This window comes from Danio rerio, chromosome 2, assembly GCF_052040795.2.
Source record: "Danio rerio strain M-AB ecotype USA chromosome 2, GRCz13ab, whole genome shotgun sequence".
Classification (NCBI taxonomy): Eukaryota; Metazoa; Chordata; class Actinopteri; order Cypriniformes; family Danionidae; genus Danio; species Danio rerio.
In genome coordinates this window covers 56,732,034-56,757,500 of record NC_141022.1, presented here as the reverse complement: position 1 = coordinate 56,757,500, position 25,467 = coordinate 56,732,034, and the positions used below count along the sequence as shown (strand labels likewise).

Below are 25,467 nucleotides of genomic sequence, written 5' to 3'. Positions count from 1 at the left end.
CGCTTCCATTTTTTAGATTTTTATTCATGCTCAATGGGAACACACTGACAGCACACAAGGGCTTATTATGCAAACCTGACGCCATCTTGTGGATAGACAACATTAACCGTCTTTGGCCGCAGACGAGCTCTCAGAAATTGTAAATATTTTAAAATAGGCACTATCCGCTTGTTAAGTGTGACGTCATGCAAAGCGGCTTCCGGGTCCAACCGCTCTATTCAACTGAATGGGAAGACTCATGAAATGATAATAATAAACGTTTACAAAGCGATTTAGGGCTTTCGAAAATCACAATCGCAGTATATATGTCCATGCCTAATATCCGATGGCCAGAAAGTGATTAATATTTTTATAAATTGCTAAATTTTTGATATTTGTTATGCAGCAAGCCCAGAGATTGTTGTGTACACTATGATTTTATATAAAATTAACTTTAATGTGTGATAGGAATAAAACGTGATCATAAACGAATGATTTCTCCACCCGGAAACAGTATACATACGTCACAAACACGTCACCACTTAACAAGCGAATTCTTACAAATAAACTGCATAGTTCCAATCTAAACAACTACATTCATGAATAAAAAGCCTCAAAAGTACATTTTGTTGTCTAACAACAGTAATATTTATCAAACTGTAGCGTCTCTGCTTGTTGCTTGCTGTATGTGGGCGGAGTAATACACAGAGGTGAAGGGTGAAGAGGCCTTTGTGTGATGTTACTGGCAAAATATCGCACAGCCATCAGCCAATCAGATTCAAAAACCAGACAGAACTGTCTATATATATATATTTATATATATATATATATATATATATATATATATATATATATATATATATATATATATATATATATATATATATATATATATATATATATATATATATATATCATGCTTATATTTAAAGAAATACATTATATATTGCATAATAAGCATTCTCCAAGAGCACAAAGTGAACCAGCACATCATGAGAAATAGATCACGCAAGCCTAAAAAGAGTTTGAATGATGTCTGACATCATAAATCAATGAAAATCAAGCTTATATTTAAAGATATACTGCTTTTTGCATCTTATTTTGCATAATAAATAAACTAGAAGCACAAATTGAACCTGCACATCATAAGAAATAGATCATGTCAATCTAAAACGAGATTGAATGATGTCTGACAGCATGAATCAATGAAAATCATTTCAATAACACAATGTGTGGCCCAAAAAATAATAGGCAAAAATAAGAATGCTCATGTATAAAGAACCAATGCTTTTTTTAATTGCACATGTTATATAGCATAGTAAACATTGACCAGAAGCACAAAGTGAACCTGCACATCATGTGAAATAGTTCATGTTAGTCTGCCTGACATCATGAATCCATGAAAATCATGCTTATATTTAAAGAAATACTGTTTTTTAATCATATATTGCATAATAAGCTTTTACTAGAAGCACAAAGTGAACCTGCACATGATGAGAAATAGATCACGTTAATCTAAAAAGAGCCTGAATGATGTCTGACATCATGAAAATTAAAAAAATCATTTGCGATAACATAATTTGTGGGGCAATAAAATAATAGCCAAACAAAAGCATACTCATATGTAAAGAAACAATTCTGTTTTTCAATTGCACATCTTATATTGTATAATAAACAAAAATAGAAGCTCAACGTGAACCTGCATATCATGACAAATAGATCATGTTAATCTAAACAGTTTGAATGATGTCTGACATCATTAATCAATAAAAATCATTTGCAATAACACAATGTGTGGGGCAATAAAATTATAGCCAAAAAAGCATGCTTATATGTGAGGAAACAATTATATTGCATAGTAAACATTCAGCAGAAGCACAAAGTGAACCTGCACATCATGTAATATAGATCATGTTAGTCCAAAATGCATTTGAATGACATCTGTGTCATGCAATGAAAAACATGCTTATATTTAAAAAAAAATACAGTTTTTTTTTTGCATCTTATATTGCATAGTAAACATTCACCAGAAGCACAGTCAACCTGCATAACATGAGAAATAGATCATGTTAATCTAAAAAGACTTTGAATGATGTCTGACATTATGAATCAGTGAAAATCATTTGCAATAACACAATGTGTGGGGTAATAAAATAATAGCCAAACAAAAGAATGCTTATATGTAAAGGAACACTACTGATTTTCAATTGCACATCTCATATTGCAGAGTAAACATACATAAAAAGCACAACATGAACCTGCACATCATGAGAAATAGATCATGTTAATCTTAAGAGTTTGAATGATGTCTGACATCATGAATCAATGAAAATTAAGCTTATATTTAAAGAAATACTGTTATTCTCATCCTATATTCCATAATAAACATTCATCAGACGCACAATGTCAACCTGCACATCATGACAAATAGATCACGTTAATCTAAAAAGAGTTTGAATGATGTCTGACATCATGAATCAATGAAAATCATTTGCAATAATGCCATGTTTCGCAAAAAAAAATAAATAAAAGAAATAAGATTTTATGTGAGGAAACAGTTATATTGCATATATACATTAACCAGAAGCATGAAGTCAACCTACACATCATGAAAAGTAGATCATGTTACTCTAAAAAGAGTTTGAATGACGTCTGACATCATGCATAAGCGAAAATCATGCTTATAATTAAATAAATACTACTTTTTTCATCATATATTGCATAATAAACATTCACCAGAAGCACAAAGTTAACAAGCACATCATGGGAAATAGATCGTGGTAATCTAAAAAGAGTTTGAATGATGTCTGACATCATGAATCAATGAAAAACATTTGCAATAACACAATGTGTGCTGCAATAAAATAATTGCCAAAACTAAGCATGCGTATATGCAAAGAAACAATGCTGTTTTTTAATTGCACATCTTATATTGCAGAGTAAACATTCACCAGAAGCACAAAGTGAACCTGCACATCATGTAATATAGATCACGTTACACTAAAAGAAGTGTTTGAATGACGTCTGACATCATGCACTAATGAGAATCATGCATATATTTAAAGAAATACTGTTTTTTTCATATTATATTGCAATAAACATTCACCAGAAGCACAAAGTGAACCTGAACATCATGAGAAATAGATCATGCTACACTAAAAAAGGTGTTTGAATGACATCTGACATCATGCATCAATGAAAATCACGCATATATTTAATGAAATACTGCTTTTTTGCATCTTATATTGCAATAAACATTCACCAAAAGCACAAAGTGCAGGTTGCACATCACGAGAAATACATCATTTTAATCTAAAAACAGTTTGAATGACATCTGACATCAAGAATCAATGAAAATCATTTGCAATAACACAATGTGTGGCGCAAATAAATAATAGCCAAAAAAAATAAGCATGCTTATATGTAAAGAAGCAATACTGATTTTCAATTGCACATCTTATATTGCATTAACATAAATAAAAAGCACAACATGAACCTGCACATCATGAGAAATAGGTCAGGTTAATCTAAGAAGAGTTTGAATGATGTCTGACATCATGATTCAATGAAAATCTAGCTTATATTTAACGATATACTGCTTTTTGCATCTTATTTTGCATAATAAATAAACCAGAAGCACAAAGTGAACCTGCACATCATGACAAATAGATCATGTCACACTAAATAGAAGTGTTTGAATGACGTCTGACATCATGCATCAATAAAAATCATGCATACTTTTAATGAAATACTGCTTTTTTGCATCTTATATTGCAATAAACATTCACCAGAAGCACAAAGTGCAGGTTGCACATCACGAGAAATAGATCATGTTAATCTAAAAAATAGTTTGAATGACATCTGACATCAAGAATTAACGAAAATCATTTGCAATAACACAATGTGTGGCGCAATAAAAAAATGCCAAAATTAAGCATGCATGTATGTGAAGAAACAATGCTGTTTTTTTAATTGCACATCTTATATTGCAGAGTAAACATTCACCAGAAGCACAAAGTGAACCTGCACATGATGAGAAATAGATCATGTCACACTAAATAGAAGTGTTTGAATGACATCTGACATCATGCATCAATGAAAATCATGCGTATATTTAAAGAAATACTGCTTTTATGCATCTTATATTGCAATAAACATTCACCAGAAGCACAAAGTGCAGGTTGCACATCATGAGAAATAGATCATGTTAATCTAAAAAACAGTTTGAATGACATCTGACATCAAGAATCAATGAAAATCATTTGCAATAACACAATGTGTGGCGCAAAAAAATAATAGCCAAAAAAAATAAGCATGCTTATATGTAAAGAAGCAATACTGATTTTCAATTGCACATCTTATATTGCCATAACATCAATAAAAAGCACAACATGAACCTGCACATCATGAGAAATAAGTCATGTTAATCTAAGAAGAGTTTGAATGATGTCTGACATCATGATTCAATGAAAATCAAGCTTATATTTAACGATATACTGCTTTTTGCATCTTATTTTGCATAATAAATAAACCAGAAGCACAAAGTAAACCTGCACATCATGAGAAATAGATCATGTCACACTAAATAGAAGTGTTTGAATGACGTCTGACATCATGCATCAATGAAAATCATGCATATATGTAATGAAATACTGCTTTTATGCATCTTATATTGCAATAAACATTCACCAGAAGCACAAAGTGCAGGTTGCACATCACGAGAAATAGATCATGTTAATCTAAAAAACAGTTTGAATGACATCTGACATCATGAATCAATGAAAATCAAGCTTATATTTAACGATATACTGCTTTTTGCATCTTATTTTGCATAATAAATAAACCAGACGCACAAAGTGAACCTGCACATCATGACAAATAGATCATGTCACACTAAATAGAAGTGTTTGAATGACGTCTGACATCATGCATCAATAAAAATCATGCATACTTTTAATGAAATACTGCTTTTTTGCATCTTATATTGCAATAAACATTCACCAGAAGCACAAAGTCCAGGTTGCACATCACGAGAAATAGATCATGTTAATCTAAAAAACAGTTTGAATGACATCTGACATCAAGAATCAATGAAAATCATTTGCAATAACACAATGTGTGGCGCAAAAAAAATAATAGCCAAAAAAAATAAGCATGCTTATATGTAAAGAAGCAATACCGATTTTCAATTGCACATCTTACATATTTTGCATTAACATAAATAAAAAGCACAACATAAACCTGCACATCATAAGAAATAGATCATGTTAATCTAAAAAGAGTTTGAATGATGTCTGACATCATGATTCAATGAAAATCAAGCTTATATTTAACGATATACTGCTTTTTGCATCTTATTTTGCATAATAAATAAACCAGAAGCACAAAGTGAACCTGCACATCATGACAAATAGATCATGTTAATCTAAAAAATAGTTTGAATGACATCTGACATCAAGAATTAATGAAAAACATTTGCAATAACACAATGTGTGGCGCAATAAAAAAATGCCAAAATTAAGCATGCATATATGTGAAGAAACAATGCTGTTTTTTAATTGCACATCTTATATTGCAGAGTAAACATTCACCAGAAGCACAAAGTGAACCTGCACATGATGAGAAATAGATCATGTCACACTAAATAGAAGTGTTTGAATGACGTCTGACATGATGCATCAATGAAAATCATGCATATATGTAATGAAATACTGCTTTTATGCATCTTATATTGCAATAAACATTCACCAGAAGCACAAAGTGCAGGTTGCACATCACGAGAAATAGATCATGTTAATCTAAAAAACAGTTTGAATGATGTCTGACATCAAGAATCAATGAAAATCATTTGCAATAACACAATGTGTGGCGCAAAAAAAATAATAGCCAAAAAAATAAGCATGCTTATATGTAAAGAAGCAATACCGATTTTCAATTGCACATCTTATATTGCCATAACATCAATAAAAAGCACAACATGAACCTGCACATCATAAGAAATAGATCATGTTAATCTAAAAAGAGTTTGAATGATGTCTGACATCATGATTCAATGAAAATCAAGCTTATATTTAACGATATACTGCTTTTTGCATCTTATTTTGCATAATAAATAAACCAGAAGCACAAAGTGAACCTGCACATCATGACAAATAGATCATGTTAATCTAAAACGAGACTAAATGATGTCTGACGTCATGAATCAATGAAAAACGTTTGCAATAACACAATGTGTAGCACAATAAAATAATTGCCAAAATTAAGCATGTCGTATATGTGAAGAAACAATGCTGTTTTTTAATTGCACATCTTATATTGCAGAGTAAACATTCACCAGAAGCACAAAGTGAACCTGAACATGATGAGAAATAGATCATGCTACACTAAAAAAAAGTGTTTGAATGACATCTGACATCATGCATCAATGAAAATCATGCGTATATTTAAAGAAATACTGCTTTTTTGCATCTTATGTTGCAATAAACATTCACCAGAAGCACAAAGTGCAGGTTGCACATCACGAGAAATAGATCATGTTAATCTAAAAAACAGTTTGAATGACATCTGACATCATGAATCAATGAAAATCAGGCTTATATTTAAAGAAATACTGCTTTTTGCATCTTATATTCCATAATAAACATTCACCAGAAGCACAAAGTGAACCTGAACATGATGAAAAATAGATCATGCTACACTAAAGAAAGTGTCTAAATGACATCTGACATCATGCATCAATGAAAATCATGCGTATATTTAAAGACATACTGCTTTTTTGCATCTTATTTTGCAATAAACATTCACCAGAAGCACAATGTGCAGGTTGCACATCAAGAAAAATAGATCATGTTAATCTAAAAAGTGTTTAAATGATGTCTGACATCATGAATCAATGAAAATAATTTGCAATAACACAATGTGTGGCGCAATAAAATAATAGCCAATAAAATAAGCATGCTTATATGTAAAGAAGCAATACTGAGTTTCAATTGCACAAATTGCATGATAAACATAAATAGAAGCACAATGTCAACCTGCACATCATGAGAAATAGATCATGTTAATCTAAAAAGAGTTTGAATGATGTCTGACATCATGAATCAATGAAAATCATGCTTACATTTAAAGATATACTGCTTTTTGCATCCTATATTCCATAATAAACATTCATCAGACGCACAATGTCAACCTGTACATCATGACAAATAGATCACGTTAATCTAAAACTAGATTGAATGAAGTCTGACAGCATGAATCAATGCAAATAATTTTGTGTGGCGCAAAAAAAGAATAGCCAAAAAATGTGAGGAAACAATTATATTGTGTTGTAAACATTCACCAGAAGCACAAAGTGAACCTGCACATCATGAGAAATAGATCACGTTAATCTAAAAAGCTAGAGTTTGAATGATATATGTCGTCATGCATCGATGAAAACCAGCTGCAATCATACAAAAATAAAATAAGCAAGCTTATATGTGAAAAAGCAATGCTGCACATCTTATATTGCATAAACATAAATGGCATAACAAGAACTTAGACATCATGAGAAATAGATCATGTAAATCTAAAAACACTCTGAATGACATCTGACAGCATGCACTGCTAAAGAGAAAGAATATCTGTTGCAATTATACTGACTGTGCTTATAGTGAGGGAGGGGAAGAGCGTGGAGAAGACGAGAGTACATAGTGTGCATGATAAATATATATTTCTGTGCGACCAAAATGTCATTTTTATATGTTAAGTAAACATTGAACGACTCTAAAAAAAAAAAAACAAGCAGCGGTTTAGAATTACATCTAACAGCGTGCACTGATTGAAATCAGTCGCAGAGACACTGACCGTGGTTTAATATTGCATAAGGGAACACAACAATGAGTGAAAACACAACAAGCGCAGCCTGTGCAAACAACAAATGTGCATGCAATCTGATGTTTATGAAGTAACAAATACCAATGTGTGGTAAAAAACTATTTTTTTAAAATCATATATATTATATTTCTTAAAAAATGGTGACAAAATTAAAGTGTATCAATGTTTTTTTTTTTTTTTTTATAAAAATAGATTGAAACAGGTCAGAATTCACCAATGCATGCTGTCAGATGTCAATCATAGACTCTTAATATTTGTGTATAAAAGTATACATGAATAAATTAGATGTTTACAAGCCAAATGCATGATGTAAAAGCTTAACCATGTGGCCAAACCCCCCAAAACACCCAGTAAAAAAATCATGATTACCTTTGTGCATGCCGGTGTATCGGTCCTTGAGGACAGTCAGTTCGTGGATCTTTCCAAACTGTTCAAAAAGAGGTTTCAGGTCTTTCTCCTCCAGGTTGCGCGGGATCTGTCCTATAAAGAGCTTGATGGCATCCTGGTCTTTCATGGTGCCGCTGTCGGGGTGGATGGAGATGGGCTCGGAGCCGTTCATGGGCTTGGGGTAGGAGATGTGCGCGTACTGGGGCTGGTGCGGGATCAGGAGCAGTGGTGCCGCTGCCTGGCTCGGTACCGCCCCCGGTCCGGTGAGGAGCAGGCTGGCGTGGGCAGGTTGAGGATGCTGAGGATGCTGCTGCTGCTGCCTCCTCGCTTCAGTCTGGGTGAATCTAGCCATTCTGCGCGCGGCGGCGGAGAGCGCGATAATAATAACAACATACACACGCACGCACACGCACGCACGCACACGCGCCGGGAGAGAGTACGCGCTCAGCTGGAAACGCGACGCTCACTTTCTATTCGACACATGTCACGCGCGCGGCCCCCGCACCTGACTGAGGAAGAGGAGGAGGAGGAGACTCGGATCAGTGGATCAGTAGCGACACCTGCCGACACACAGACTACTGTACTGCTGGAGCTGGATGGATGAGTGGATGAATAGGTGGGTGAGTGAATGGAGATGATAGATAGATAGATAGATAGATAGATAGATAGATAGATAGATAGATAGATAGATAGATAGATAGATAGATAGATAGATAGATAGATAGATAGATAGATAGATAGATAGATAGATAGATAGATAGATAGATAGATAGATAGATAGATAGATAGATAGATAGGATGGTTGGTTGGTTGGTTGGTTGGTTGGTTGGTTGGTTGGTTGGTTGGTTGGTTGGATAGATGGACGAACGGACAGATAGATTGATTCATTTGTTGATTGGTTTAGAGATGAAATGAAAGAAAAATGAGAAAAATAATTCTTTCATCTTTTACTCTCCGTTTACTTGTTCCAACCCTGAAATGAGTCTCTTTCTTCTGTTGAAAACAAAAGAAGATATTTTGAAGAAAGCTGTAAACCTGTAGCCACTGACCTTCATAGTATTTGTTTTTCCCTATGGAAGTCGGTGGTTACAGGTTTACAGCTTTGTGTTCAACAGAAGAGAAAACTCATAATGATTTATAACAAGTGGAGAGTGAGTAAATAGTCAGTAAATTTTCTTTTTTAGGGGGTGAACTATCCCTTTATCTTTATTCACAACACGAACATAAGCCTATATAATTTAATCAACCTGGGAGAGCTTTGAATTGGCCTTGTTTTAAACAAAGTTAATACAAGATAAAGTTTGTAACAGATTTTGCAATAACAGCCTATATTTGAACACAAATGACATTTTTAGTTGTATGCTATTAATATATAGTTTAGTGTTGTTGATTATATCAACAGGTCTGTAAATTACACACTTGGAAAGGGATTTCATTTACGAAACAGGATCTTTAATCTAATATCCTGATATTAATAACAACACCTTTTTGTTTTTTAGGATCTCATGAATGTATACAAAGGAAAACACATTCACCTAGTTTTACTTTTTTTTAATATTAACTTCGAGAAACTGTATAATACAACTTAGAATACAGTAAAAGATAACAGTTCTTTTACACAATAATCACATTAGATGCACAAGATAAAGAGCAAAACCAAAATCAATACGTGAAAAAATAAAAATAATACGTTTTTTTTTAAGTTAAAAGACATAATGCAATAAAAAGAGGTAAATATTCAAGTGGCATGAAAGATCTCATCATATTTGCTCAAGAAAGAAGCACATTTCTTATTTTCAATGAATCAAAGCGATTTAATTAAATGTTCTATTTCACAGAGGAAGTCTATAAAGATTGGATTTTTTTAAGGAACCACTGTTTGTTAAAGTGGCGATGCAGTCGCTTCACAGCAAGAAGGTCGCTGGGTCGCTGGTTCGAACCTCGGCTCAGTCTGCGTTTCTGTGTGGAGTTTGCATGTTCTCCCTGCGTTCGTGTGGGTTTCCTCCGGGTGCTCCGGTTTCCCCCACAGTACAAAGACATGCGGTACAGGTGAATTGGGTAGGCTAAATTCTCCGTAGTATATGAATGTGTGTGTGAATGTGTGTTTGTGTGGATGTTTCCCAGAGATGGGTTGCAGTTAAAAGGACATCCGCTGCTTAAAAATGTGCTGGATAGGTTGGCGGTTCATTCCGCTGTGGCGACCCCAGATTAATAAAGGGACTAAGCCGACAAGAGAATGAATGAATGAATGAATGAATGAATGAATGAATGAATGAATGAATGAATGAATGAATGAATGAATGTTTGTGAAAGTAAAATTTCCCGGCAATATAAGAAAGTTCACAGTGGCTTCTAATGACTTGTTTTGGTTTTCAAAATAACAAAAAACATCCTTAGGTGCAATTTACCACTCATATTAACTTTGGAAAAAACAATATGAATTTAAATCTTTCCAAAACAGTGATGATACATCGCGAGAAAAAAAAAAACAAGTGACAAATATCTTCACACTCATTCTTACAAAATGTGCAAATATCAGTAACATCACAAAATTTGGATGAAAGTGGATTACATGGGTAAATACTGTGCAGAATTTTAAAGTACACCTCTTTCATTTTATTAGCAATACAGAATCTATATGGAAATACCATGTTTTCCTCCATTGAATATTAACAATTATAGAACCCCAAAAAACTTTCCTCTAGGAGTAATTGCATTATGTGACTGGGACACTTGACATATGAACTTATTGTTGCATTCTTTACTAAGAATAGATTTTCCTCCTATGTATAACTGTGACAGTTGTTTGGAACTTGCCTCATAAGAGCTGCTTTCATCAGACATAGTAATCCACAGTCTTGGGGAGGTTACTTTGGAAATGTAATAGATTACAGATTACAAATTACCCTATATTTAAAATGTAATAAGTTACACTACTTTTCGATTACTTTATAAAAGTAAAGTAACTAATTACATTTGATTACTTCTTGATTACTTTTAAGTTTCTAATGGACATTTTCAACTAAATCAAGCATTTATACCGAGTACCTGCCCCCCCCCCCCATCAGAATAGCAGCGCTTTAATAAATGGCCTTAGCAGAAGGCCTCGTTCATATCAAAAACAGGCAAAACAACAAATTAATATTAAACATATCCCAGATTTTTAAAGATTTTTTTTAGATGTAACCAATTTGTAATCTTAAACATTTTCACAAGTAGCTGTAATTTAATTACACATTTTTTCTGACTGTAACGAATTACTGTTAATTTGAAATTAAATTATGTAACGCCGTTACATGTAACTAGTTACTCTCTAACACTGGTAATCCACTAGGCATAGCTTTTATAATTTACTTAAATTCCATATAGCGAACAGGGAATAGATTAATGTTTATAAAACTCTCATAAGTTAAAAGATCCCAGTTACTGTTAAAAAGATCAGAAACAAAAATAATGTTTTTGTTAAACCATTTATCCCTGAAAAAAAGATTTATTATTTATCTTAATGTCGACATTATTCCATAAAATCGTTTTTTGGGGTGAGAAATTGTGGCTGTAAGTCAGTTTCCAGGCTAAAAGAGCTTGTTGATTGAACTGAGCTAATTTAATAGGTGTTTTAACAACGGAGTAATTGCACTTCATTAAAAAAGAAAGCCCACCAATCTTTTTAAATATATCGTTAGGAATAAAATACCACATAGAGTCTGAACTAAGCAAACATCTCTTTAGCCAATTGATTTTAAATGTGTTATTGGAATTCAGGTTTTACATCTGTCCTGCACGCAAACTCTCTGACGTAATCCCGTATGTGCGCAGCATTTCTACACGTTTTACACACAATTGTGACGTCACACGTACAACCAAACACACAAAACCGACTAAACGGAAGACCACAAACTTGCTTTTACATACATATTTTTACATTTTAACAAGGAAATCAGTCATGTCGGTGAATTACGCCGCAGGACTGTCTCCATACGCGGATAAAGGCATCTGCGGTCTGCCGGAGGTGAGGTTTATATTTGTTGCTGCTAGCATGCTAGCAAAAATAGCTTCATTTAGTGCACAATAGCGTCATATTTACCATTTCAGCCATGGAATGTACTTTCATTTTGCATTAAACTGCAATTTAACGTAAACAGTAAAATTCTGATGGCTGTATATTTCATGTCTTAAAGGCGACAAAGTTATATTGAACAGATACGTTAAGCATTACCAATAAAGGTTACGTGACTAAATAATAATAATGAGTTTAAAGTTATCAAAGAGCAGGGGAAAATAGTGTTTTTTGTAATATGATAAATGTATTCTGTGATCAGCCAGGGAACAGTAATAACCAGTTACTGTATAACGTTAACTGCTTATGGTTGCCAAGCAACGTGGCGCGTTAACATCAAGTCAAGCGAGATATCTAATAAGTTAATCAATCATTTTCTTTTCGGCTTAGTCCCTTTGCTATCATATAATATCAAATGTTATTTTTTTGAGTGTAAGTCAGGGGTGCCCAGACTTTTTCTTACGAAGGGCCAAAAATCTATTTTAATTTAGGGGGGTGGGCCGAAGGTAAATATACCAAGTCATTCAATTAAAGCTACCATAGTAATTTCAGTTTATTAATATAGACAATTAAATAGAAAAAAAAAACTTCAATCATATTAATAATTATAAGCTTTTTACATTTTATAATGAACTTCTTACAATGAAAACATGAACAAACGTTTATTATAAAGGTGTTCAATACTAAATACATGAGTCAGAACCTGCCTTGTTTTGCTTATTGATGTCTTGTGTATTGTCCTCTATCTTTGAGTGAATCTTAATTACGACATTTAATTTAAACATTTCATTTAATTTCAGTTGATTTTTTTTTTTTTTTTTGTAGCTCAAAAATTAAACAAACAAGTAAACAAAAGGTTACATTAAATAGAGTTGATGATCTCTGTTGAAGACATTTCCTGCAACCTTCATTTTATTGCTTCTCAGGTGGGATGGTGGGCCAATTTAAAGATTACCATGGGCCAACTTTGGCCCACAGGCCCTACTTTGGGCATCTCTGGTGTGAGTTAAGTTAAACTAAGTATGTAAATATGAAATGATATTCTGAGCATTTCTTAGCCATGATTCATCCCATCCTGAATGACAAAAATGTTAGCCAGGGGTGCGTTTTCCAAAACCATCGTTTGCCAACTAAGGTCGCAAGTTCCATCGTTACAAACATAGTTTGTTTATTTGCCGTTTCCCAAATCCGTTTCTCTAACAAACATTTGCAAGCTGCGTCACAAACTTGAACACTCGCAACTAGACCTCTGGAGCTTAAGTTTGAAACATATTTCCTAGATGTTTTCTATTCCCACTTATCCATCCCATGCCCTATTCATTTAAAGCATTCTAACATTCAAAGTTGGAATTTTTAAAATTAAAAAAAGTATTTTTACAGTTCAGTTTTAGCGATCTTCATGTTTACAGTTGTGCTCTCTCGCAGTGCACTTTAAAAAACTTTGATGTCATTTGGAACACAGCCTCATGGCGAAAGCTACAGGTGACCCATTATTTAAAATCAAAATTTATGTTACGTCTCCAAAGCTTGTGAAAACAAAAAGCATACGTTAATTATTTTAATTTATAGTGGGTTATTTATTAAGTATCTGTACTGTATATGACATGGGCCTGCTGGTTACTTTCTGCTGTGGTTTACAAGTGTTAAATTGTAAATGTAGACTTTTCTAAAAAATAAATAAATAAAATAAATAAATAACTAAAAAATATTCTCTTAAATAATAATAAAAGTAATAATAATAATCATCATCATCATCATTAATATTATTAAAATATATTTTTTCATTTCTAAAACATACTAAATATTAAATCTAATTTCTTAATAAATGGCCTCATTATTTATTTATTTATTTATTTATTTATTTATTTATTTATTTATATAATTTATAAATTATATTAGAATATGTATTAGCTTTTGTAAGTGATGTTTTAGAATAGGATATGTCATATTCTCAATATTATTTGTAAAGGAAACATAGGCCCCATATGTGCCATGAACATATATTTCAGTTAATATAGAAAGCGAGTGCATGTTTTTACCAAATCTAATATTGGATTTTTTTGTAAATGCGATGGATCTGCGACAGAGAAACTACGGGTTTTGGGAAACACTCGTTACTACATTGTTTTTTTCCCAAACGATGCATCGTACTATAATAGTTCAGCCCAGAGTTACGTCGTTGTTTGGGAAACGCACCCCGGGGGAGCAGGTTTATTTAGAGCTAAAGGTGTCACAATTTTGATTTTTAATCTAAATCGATCAAAATTTATGCTCAACTTCAATTATCGAATCAAAAAATAGAATCGTCGATGCTGCCACGCCCCCATGTCACGTTAGCTTGGCTTGTCAAGCGGGAAAAAAACACGCTTGTTAAACTGCAGACGCAGGAGACCCGTCGACAGAGCTTAAATCCTCTCCTCTTTCAGTGAAGTCGCCGGTGTGGAAGTATTTTGGATTACCAGTTAGTTAGTTGTTTTGGATTTCCGTGATAGGCGCATCACGATCCTCTGCCTCGCACCCGTTGCAAATCCGCTCGCGAAAAATACACACTCAGGCCCTGTTTACACTAATATGTCTTTGTTTTTAAATGGCATTTTAGAACGACAGCCCTCCTTTCTCACTACCGCTGAAAACGCACATCACGTGACCACACACACTCATTCACACACAGACACAGACGCACACACTTTGTCATGCGCTCGAGACAGCGGGTCAAGGCAGTCAGCGGGTCAGTAGACTGCTTCCATCTTTTACTTTCACACAAGTACTTAGTCATTTTAGCGAACCTCAGATACTGTTGGCTGGTTCCTGTTGGTTGTGCACCTTTTTTACCAACGCCATTATAACGACACAGATCACTGCCTATTGACAGGTGGTAATTATGTGTGTAACTTACCTTTATTCATTTACTGTATGATTTGTTTATGGGTAAAACAAAGACCATGCAGGTCAGGTAGTTTAAACGGTAGGCTACAAATAATTAATTCGTCATTAATTAATTAATTATTCATAAACGAAAATCGAATCGTGACTTTACAATCAAAAATGTAATCAAATCGAGGATTTGGAGCATCGTGACACCCTTATTTAGAGCATAGATGCCCGAACTATGGCACGCTGGTCAAAGTTGGCCCATGATAACCTTAGATTTGGCACTCTATCCCATTTAAGAAGAGAGGGAGATTGATCAGTAATTAAATAGAAAAATAATATACATCTAAAGTAAGAACGGACAAAAGAAAGGAAGAAAAGTCTCACTTTTAAAAGTTTTGGTTTGGATTTGTGTCATTTTAATGCTCAGTCTTGTTATGCGCTGATTTACATTTTTCTGTGTTTGTGGAAAGCAGGTGAGTCAGCCGACCCAATATATGAGGGGGGTAGAGCAGGATTCTCCCGATGACCACTGCCGCAATATCGTTCTTTGTTATAATATAAGCCGCATCAGTTTAAACTTAGTAAAGGCGAGCTTCTTTGACGAAGATGTATGCAGTGTTAGATTTTACATTTAGCGGACATTTACGTTGAACACAGTGAATGCAACTCATCAAGATTCAGTGTACTTTTCACTCTTCACTCGTTTGCATTCCCTGGGGTCACAAAAGCTCCCTGTCATCTGACAGTGGAAAGTTTTGAGTGATTGACAGATAATATGAACCAATATAGCCGCAGGGAAGAGCGATTCAGCATGTTTTTATAAAAAACCCAAAACAGGTCGCACTACAACCATTAAATCAGTCGCACAAATGCTCCCAAATATATTATGAGCTTAAATTTTAGCGCATATGCGACCAAAATGGTCGCAATTTCGAGCCCTGGTTTACATGTCTGTGTGCTGTTTGTGTGGCTCTGCAATAACACCTCTGAAACACTTGCTGACAATGTACAAGTAGCTAAAACTGCCTCATTTAGAGGTGGGAACCGGCGGACGTGCAACAACTTTAATCATAAGGTAAACACAAAACAAAAGTTTCCATCTGGAGCTTTTCACGGGACTCGACTTCATCGGGCTACCAAGCCGATTAATCACAGAGCTTGTGCTATGCTTTGTTGCGACATGTAGTTACATTTTTTTGAGAGGTGCGCGTCAGCAATAGCGAGGGCTATGCGACCGTGTGAAGGCTGTGCCTTAGCATACGCATGTGCTTGAAGTATAAATCAGCCTTTAGGGTTAGGACTAGGGCTAGGCCATAGACAATATCATCAACCTGAGAGAAAAACAATGGAATGTCCTTACTAAGATAGTAAAACAAACCTGTGTGTGTGTATTTACAGACATTCGACAGTCCTGAGGAGCTGAAGACTAAAGTGGAGACTCTGGCCCAGTGGATCAGAGAGTCTCAGTACATGGTGGTTCATTCAGGAGCTGGAATCAGTACGTCTACAGGCATACCCGACTTCAGGTACTGTTAAAGACTGCAGCAATGCAGTTAAATACAAAATTATTTATCCTTCTGGCATTTGTTTTCCCAAGTGTTGTTTAACAGAGATAATTTTTTTCAACGCATTTTTTTTTCAACTTCGATGAAAATATATAGAGAATTACTTTCGCATATCGAGATGTACATGATATATGTGTGTGCTGGTGCTCATGTGCTGTTTCATGGGCACACGCAAAGCTTGAAGGTAAACAAACAACGGCTTATCATAAGCATCTTATCGATAATTATTTACACGGTTGGCATTAAGATGAACATATAAACGTTATCTGACTAATTTCTAGCTGCTAAATATGTCTGGAAAAATATTCAAAGGCTTTTATTCTCACAAACCGTGCAGACGTGAATGCATCTGACTGTTCTGATTGGCTAAAGCAGACTTCTCACGTCAGCAAGTTCTAGACGTGCATGCGCTCTTTCCGGCAATCTTCCTTTTGCGTTCACACAGCGCAGCATTCCGGCAAATTACCGGTAATCTTACAACTTCTCTTTCCGGAAAATAGCCAGAATGAATTTACCGGTGTTTTCAAAAAGGGCCTGTTCACACATACAACCTTTCCGGAATATTGCCGGTAATTTTCCGGAAAGGTGTGTATGTGTGAAAGGGGCTAATGTCTCCAACATTTATTAGATTTGCTAGGAATATTTATGAATGTCTCAGATAGACTTTCAATGCAGTCCACGACATTAATGCGTCCTGAAGTAAAGTGAACAAGCTATAAACTCTAGCAAGATAAAGTCATTATATGCGGAGCCACAGAACTTTATCTATAATTAAAGTATAATTATGGAAACTGTGTTCATCATAAGCTATGCCGTGTTTGCTGGTCTCATGCATCACGCACCTGTCAGTCAGCACGTCACCTTAAAGGGTTAAACAGAACGCACAGCACTACTACGGTCACAGAAAAGTTTGCGCTGTTATTATTCACTTACCTTTTCATACTTTTTCGGTGCGATTTTTTTTTTTTTTTTTTTTTTTAAACCTGCTATTTAAAAAACGACCAAATATTTTTAATAAGAAGCTGTAATGTAGCCGTGGCGGGATTAATTTTGGTGTGGTGCCCCGCCATGGAAGAATGAATTTAGCGGAAACCATGATATATATATATATATATATATATATATATATATATATATATATATATATATATCATGGTTTCCGCTACATTCATTCTTCCATTTTTTTTATTTATTTTTTTTTATGTGTATTGTTTTACTTTATGGTCAGGGGTAGTATGTTAACACAATAGTTTAAACTAAATAAAAAATGTTGCATTGGCAACTAATTAAACTATATAAATACTCTTATTTTAAAATAACATTTCAACGAAAAAAAGAGTTTTGATTTTATTTAATCAGAGTCAGCGGGGTCTTAAAGAGTATTAAAAGTTAATAAACCAATGTAGAGAAATTTAAGGTCCTTAAAAAGTATTAAAATGTCTTGAATGCTATTTTGCAAGGTATTCAATTTTATATCATTTTTGATTATGCAATGTATGGTTGTATGCTAAAGTTTGCCTGAATTAAATCTGCGAATATCAGGATGTGTTTAGCTTATGAAATTAATAAAATCCTACTAGACCAAGGCAACACCATTATTACTGCAGCTCTATAGGCGCCAACCTGCTGAATTAGCTAGATTTAATAGATTTTTATTCAGTTTATGAATAATGTTTTCGTTCTGGATTAGTTTCTTACATTAAAATTTAGTAAATATACTGTAATTTAAAATCTCGCCAGTGTGGTTATAAGTGGTTTTAAGGTTTAAAATGTATGGAATGTGTCTTAAAAAAGATCTTAAAAGGTGTTAAATTTCACTTTCTGATTCCTGTTATTACTCTGTTAATGTTATTTGTTCCTGAAAATACTTTGTGTTTTATTTAACTGTAATAAGGCAAGGCAAGGCAAGTTTATTTATATAGCACATTTCATACACAGTGGCAATTCAAAGTGCTTTACATAAACAAGAATAAAAGAACAAGTAAAATAAAAACAAATAATAAAAATGAGTAAAAAAAAACATAAAAACGAGTAAAATGTAATATAAAAGAATGAAGAAGAAGAGAAAAACATAATAGTGCGATCTGTCGGACGTAGCACAGTGCTCATTCAGTAAAGGCACAGCTAAACAGATGTGTTTTCAGTCTTGATTTTAATGTGTCTAATGTTGGAGCACATCTGATCAATTCTGGAAGCTGATTCCAGCAGCGAGGGGCATTGTGGCTGAAAGCCGATTCACCCTGCTTTGACTGAACTCTTGGAACTTCTAGTTTATATGATCCTAATGATCTGAGTGATCTGTTGTTTTTGTATTCAGTGAGCATATCTGTAATGTATTGAGGTCCTAGGCCATTTAGTGATTTATAGACCAGTAATAATACTTTAAAATCTATTCTGAATGTAACTGGGAGCCAGTGTAGAGACCTGAGGACAGGTGTGATGTGCTCTGATTTTCTGGTTCTGGTCAGAATTCTGGCTGCAGCGTTCTGGAAGAGCTGTAACTGTCTGACTGTCTTTTTAGGAAGGCCAGTGAGGAGTCCATTACAGTAATCCACCCTGCTGCTGATAAAAGCATGAACAAGTTTCTCTAAGTCTTCACTGGAAACAAAGCATCTGATTCTTGCTATGTTTTTTGAGATGATAGTATGCTGATTTACTAACTGCTTTGAGATGACTATTGAAAATCAGATCTGACTCCAGTCACACCAAGATTCTTGACCTTATTTTTTGTTGTTTGACCTTTAGTGCCAAGGAAAGCATTTACCTTGAGAACCTCATCTCTGTTCCCAAACACAATACAGTGTCTGTGGGGTCTTAAAATGTCTTAAATTTGAACAAAACAAAATTTTAGGTCTTAAAGTCTTAAATTCACTTACATATTGTGTCTAGGACTGTTTTTTATCATGTAAAGATAAACAGTCTGGCTAAAAGTCGTCCAATCACCAACAATCTTTTTACAAAAGTTACATTTTTAACTCTATGCAACAATATAGTTGAATTATCTACCTTACAATAACATGCTACGGACACTAACCTGGAAAGTAAAAATCTTTTCCATTGGCCCAACCATGCCATTAGAAAAAAAAATCTGAGATATAAATAAGCCTGAAATTTCACTCATAGTGTTTTTAAAAAGGTCTTAAAAGTCTTAAAATTGACTTGATGAAACCCGCTGAAACCATGGTAATAAGCCTAACAGCAATGAAACATACATTAGTATGACTTTCAAAAACTTTAAAACAACATTTACGAATGTGAATGTGGTGATTTTGCCATCTTTTGTGTGAAAGTTACTAGTTATTGCTCTTGCTGTTAATCTTTGTGGTGATAGAGGGCGCTGCAAACTGCTGCTTTCAATAAATCTGAATCAGAATGAGCTTTATTATATGAGCTTTATAAGCTTTATTCCCCAAGTGTGAACAACCATACAAGAATTTCTTTGTGGTTTACATGAGCTCTGGGGACATGCATATCAACACAAGAAGACATAAGGACATTTAAATAGATGCAATATAAACATGAATAAAATGTATGTATATTCACAGAAAAAAAATATTCACAGATGATTCCTTGGATTTACTCAATTGTTTTTACGTTAAGTGGTTGTAAACAATTTATTTGAGCTTAATTTAAACAAACAAATTAAGTTGAAAATTATTAAACTTAATTTGTTTGTTTAAATTCAACACAAATAAATTGTTTGCAACAGTTCTGCATGCAACACTTTTTTCAGTATACTGGGCTCAGCATATATGGGTTCACCTCCCATCTAGCAAAGCTATCTATATTTTTTTGCTTAATAGGATGGTATACGATATTATATTTGTGCATATACATTAGACTAGACAAATATGAACCAAATGTGGAGCTAATCTAACAAAAAACTAACAATAATGGTCTAAAATTAGTATTAATTTATATGTTAGAGAAAGATATGAAATAAAAATATATAAATATATAAAATTGACATGTAATTTTGTAGTTTGTGATTATGTTCAGTGATCAAAAATATTATTTTAACGAATATATCTGTTTAATGAATCTGTTTTGTTTAAATGCACCAAAATATATTGGCATTATTTGCTGGGAAATGGAGGAAAGGGCTGTATACACACACACACACACACACACACACACACACACACACACACTCACACACCTAGAGAAGTGTTTATGTGCAATATGTGCATTGTTGACTGTTTTAACAGTACGAATGAGAAATAAAAATATTTATATGAAAGTTTTTACAATTAAGTGGCTTTATTGGTTACAAAAATCATAAACTTTAAGGGTCCTGTATTGTTTATGACCTTAACAAAACCGCTAGCAATGTGTTGTGATAACTATTTAAGTAAAAAAATGGATGAAAAAGTGTAGTACCCCAAAATTATTTAGTATCATTAATTACGATTGTTTTTAGCTGTATAATTAAGTCATCTGGACCCATATAAGAGCTTTTGTGTGAAATTGTCAGCTATCCACTTAAGATCTTATTATTCATTTTTAAGTACTATTTGTATGTTCACAATACACATCATGGCAGCTTATTAATTCGTTCATTAATTTCCTTCAGCTTAGTCCCTTATTTATCAGGGGTCGCCACTGCGGAATGAACCACCAGCTATTCCAGCATATGTATTACACAGCGCATGCCCTTCTAGCCTCAACCCAGTACTAGGAAACCAGCTTATTAATAAGTTGTTAATAATTAGTGCAGTTTTTGTTAAACTGATATTAAATGTGTTCATTCATTCATTCATTCATTTTCTTGTCGGCTTATTCCCTTTATTGATCCTGGGTTGCCACAGCGGAATGAACCGCCAACTTATCCAGCAAGTTTTTACGCAGCGGATGCCCTTCCAGCCACAACCCATCTCTGGGAAACATCCACACACACACTCATACACTACGGACAATTTAGCCTACCCAATTCACCTGTACCGCATGTCTTTGGACTGTGGGGGAAACCAGAGCACCCAGAGGAAACCCACGTGAACGCAGGGAGAACATGCAAACTCCACACAGAAACGCCAACTGAGCCGAGGCTCGAACCAGCAACCCAGCGACATTCTTGCTGTGACACGACAGCACTACCTACTGCGCCACTGCTTCGCCCTTAAATGTGTTCACTGTTTTTTAAGATCCTGACCAAGTGTAAAACATTTATCGATATCGACCATGTAATTACATCAACAGTTATTTTATGCATTTTTTTTTTTTTTTGGCCAGAAATGCGTTTGTTTTCCTCCCACATCCTTAATCTCCTGTTGAAGGAAATATGGATAATCTTATGGATTTAATCCTGCAGAGATAACCAAAACCACGATATTCTTGGCTAGAAATAGACCCTTTGTTTGTTTGTGTTTCGTTCCATGTTTGATCATTTGTGCTTGTTTTTTTTTCCTATAGACCATTTCATTGCGGTGATGTCATTGGCCCATGAACATTTCCAGCTTGTTGTCAAGCTATTTCATAACCATAATAAGAGGCAATTCAATCATATTCTAACATTAAACATTCATCACCATAAGAAACGGGTAGAAACTGATGTGCAAACTATTTAATTAAAAAAATAAATATTAAAAATAGAATAAAAAAGCACCACAAAATCATTGAGTATTTAAAAAAAAAAAAAAAAAAAGATTTCAGCTGTATAATTAATAAGAGGTGCTCTGGGTGCTCCGGTTTCCCCCACAGTCCAAAGACATGCTGTAGGTGAATTGGGTAGGCTCAATTGTCCGTAGTGTATGAGTGAATGAGGGTGACAGGCCCAGACGACAGGCCGGCCGGAATGTGTAAAAAAGTCGTTATCATATGGACAAGTCTAAAATGGCTTGTTCCAAAGAGCCGACCTTTATTATGTACCAGTTGTGCAATAGAAATGAAAACTAGCACACTGATGGGGCTGACGTTTTTGATCATTCACATGTGGGATCAATTTAGATACGTTGAGAAAGATTGAGATGACGCATCATCACAGTGATTACAGAAAGCTGTCACTAGAGGGAGATATAACATTTGAGTAGCAAAAATAGCAGAAACGCTTCTTCAGAACTGCTGTGTTTGAAATATTTTCTTGATACCTATGATTTTTTTTTAACCATATTTATTTATTTTTGAATTTGTATATATTTATTTTTTATTTATTTATAAATTATAATTGTTTTATTTTGATTTATTTATTTATTCATTTATTTTTATTCATAGGGTATGTTACATTCTACCAGGAACGTACATTTTCACATATAAAAATGGGACAGGGCCTGACCTTTAAGCTTGTCCTCCTCAAAATCAAAAATATCATACAAAAACAAACATAAAAAACTCACAATTCAATGATAGAATGCATCCCTGATCACTTTCAGCTTCTTCTCCATCGAATGATGTCACTTACTCTGAGTTAGGTCTATCGCACACATTTTGTTAAATTTAATGCAAATATAACAGGACAGAAACATGGGGACAATTGTAAAACAGTATTTGTTTATTTATAATTTCATGTTTTTAATTAATTGATGTAAATGATAAACACTTGAACTTGCTATTTCTGAATTTTTTTTTTCTTCAAAATAATAGTTTTAGCATAACAAAACTATTAAAGCTGTAGGTTCAATTGGCTGAGGACAAGGACAATGACAGGGTTTCTACATTTGTAAAGAGTTTTTATAAAGAAAAACCAAGTGAACCAAATAAATGACACATTCCTTTACAGAACAACTCGCAGAGATCAACCATCAGCCCATTTTAGAAATATTTGGGATGAAATACTTTTTATTCACTGTGTTTTCGACATTTTCCCATATATATTATACATTTATATTTATGGATTATTTATTTATATATATATATATATATATATATATATATATATATATATATATATATATATATATATATATATATATATATATATATATATATATATATAATTTTTTTTTACTTTGATTTAATTTAATGTTAAAAAACAATTGAACAAATGTACTAAAACAATTGAAATGGTAATATAATGAATAAACACCAGTAACAAGAAATTAACACACAATCATTCATTAAAATGAAAACAAAACAAAATTAACAACCAATAGAAATTAAGAATAAGTATTTGAATATCTAAATCTGACACTTTACACTGTTGCAGTATGCAATATTTTTTTATGTCAGCATGTAGGAGTATACAAAAGTATTTTGTTTTATTTTTATTTTCTAGACACTCACTGTCCACTTTATTAGGTACACCTGTCCAACTGCTCATTAACGCAAATTTCTAAACAAGATTTGGGAATTTCATGCGTAACCATCTCACGGGTTTACAGACAGTGGTCCGAAAAAGAGAAAATATCCAGTGAGCGGCAGTTCTGTGGGCACAAATGCCTTTTTGATGTCAGAGGAGAATGGCCAAACTGGTTCCAGCTGATAGAAAGGCAACAGTAACTCAAATAACAACTCCTTACAATCAAGGTATGCAGAAGAGACCACACCGGGTGCCACTCCTGTTAGCTAAGAACAGAAAACTGAGGCTTCACACAGGTTCACCAAAATTGGACAATAGAAGATTGGAGAAACGCTGCCTGGTCTGAGTCTCGATTTCTGCTGCGACATTTGGATGGTAGGGTCAGAATTTGGCATCAACAACATAAAAGCATGAATCCATCCTGCCTTGTATCAACGGTTCAGGCTGGTGGTGGTGTAATGGTGAGAGGGAAATTTTCTTGCATACTTTGGGCCCATTAGAACAAATTGAGCACTGTATCAATGCCACAGCCTACCTGAATATTGTTGCTGACCATCCCTTTATGACCATAGTGTACCCATCTTCTGATGGCTACTTCCAGCAGGATAATGCACCATGTCAAAGTGTGTATCATCTCAGACTGGTTTCTTGAACATGACAATGAGTTCACTGTACTCAAATGGCCCCCACGGTCTCCAGATCCTCAATCCATAGAGCACCTTTGAGATGTGGTGGAACGGGAGATTTGCATCATAAATGTGCAGCCGACAAATATGGAGTAACTGCGTGATGCTATCATGTCAATATGGAGCGAAATCTCTGAGGAATATTTCCAGTACCACGAAGGATTAAGGCAATTCTGAAGGCAAAAGGGTGTTCAACCCAATACTAGTAAGGTGTACCTAATAAAGTGGCCGGTGAGTGTATATATATGTGTGCGTGTGTGTGTGTGTGTGTGTGTGTGTGTATATATATATATATATATATCTTTTCATTTTCTTGTGTAGCATTTGTTATTTATGTCAATTTCTTTAAATGTACGTTTAATGGTTAAACTGCAAAATGATGCTTTGTTTATATTGCAGTATTTTGTGTCCACTTTTAATAATGTCTCCCACATCAAAATAAACTAAGAAAAAATAAAAAAAAACACCTTATGAACCATTAAGGTGTAATTGCGTTGTGACATTTTCATCCCTTATGAAACATTAGGGACTTCAAATTCTCATTGCAGTTATGGTTGTGGATGTTTTATTTGTTTGTTTGTTGATAATTTTCATTATTCCTTGTAATGGTTCTCATTCAGTTTAATGCCTTTTTAAAGCAATTCAAATAATCCTGTCCAGACGCAATTGGACTTAGCTCTAATGAGGTTTAGCCTAATTTTTCAGTAGAATAATGAGCATTCAAGAGCCAATAAAATGGTAATCTAAAATAACATTAATGGGTAACACTAAGGGCTGCACAATATATCGTTTCGGCATTGATATGGCATTGTG

General features: G+C 34.0%; 2 protein-coding genes and 2 long non-coding RNA genes across 8 annotated transcripts in view; 3 read left to right on the top strand and 1 right to left on the bottom strand.

Moving 5' to 3' along the window:
- Nucleotides 1-8,623, bottom strand: part of zgc:165603 — a 31,588-nt gene extending 22,965 nt beyond the window's left edge. Inside the window, 1 exon segment of the mRNA NM_001098751.1 lies at nucleotides 8,224-8,623. Coding sequence (NP_001092221.1) covers nucleotides 8,224-8,593 — 370 coding nt within the window. The 5' untranslated portion in view covers nucleotides 8,594-8,623.
- The window catches only part of LOC147846549 (uncharacterized), a 1,651,758-nt gene that overhangs the window by 1,443,021 nt on the left and 183,270 nt on the right, over nucleotides 1-25,467 (top strand). The gene's annotated exons all lie outside the window — the stretch shown is intronic.
- sirt6 (sirtuin 6) overlaps nucleotides 12,078-25,467 on the top strand; it is a 71,903-nt gene continuing 58,513 nt past the window's right edge. For 3 of the 4 annotated variants that reach the window (XR_015477674.1, XR_015477675.1, XM_087239211.1), the window contains exons 1-2: nucleotides 12,078-12,250; nucleotides 16,571-16,698. Coding sequence is in view for 2 of the 4 variants with exons in the window: in XM_087239211.1 (XP_087095337.1) it covers nucleotides 12,185-12,250; nucleotides 16,571-16,698 (194 nt within the window). In the remaining 2 variants the exon portion in view is untranslated. 4 annotated transcript variants of the gene reach the window in all.
- On the top strand, nucleotides 17,938-20,977 carry LOC147846551 (uncharacterized). 2 transcript variants are annotated; one of them, XR_015479107.1, is made up of 3 exons: nucleotides 17,938-18,631; nucleotides 19,539-20,270; nucleotides 20,471-20,977. It is a non-coding gene; the product is annotated as an uncharacterized LOC147846551 (long non-coding RNA). The 2 variants fall into 2 exon arrangements; XR_015479106.1 differs by lacking the exon at nucleotides 17,938-18,631 and having other exon boundaries at nucleotides 19,060-20,270.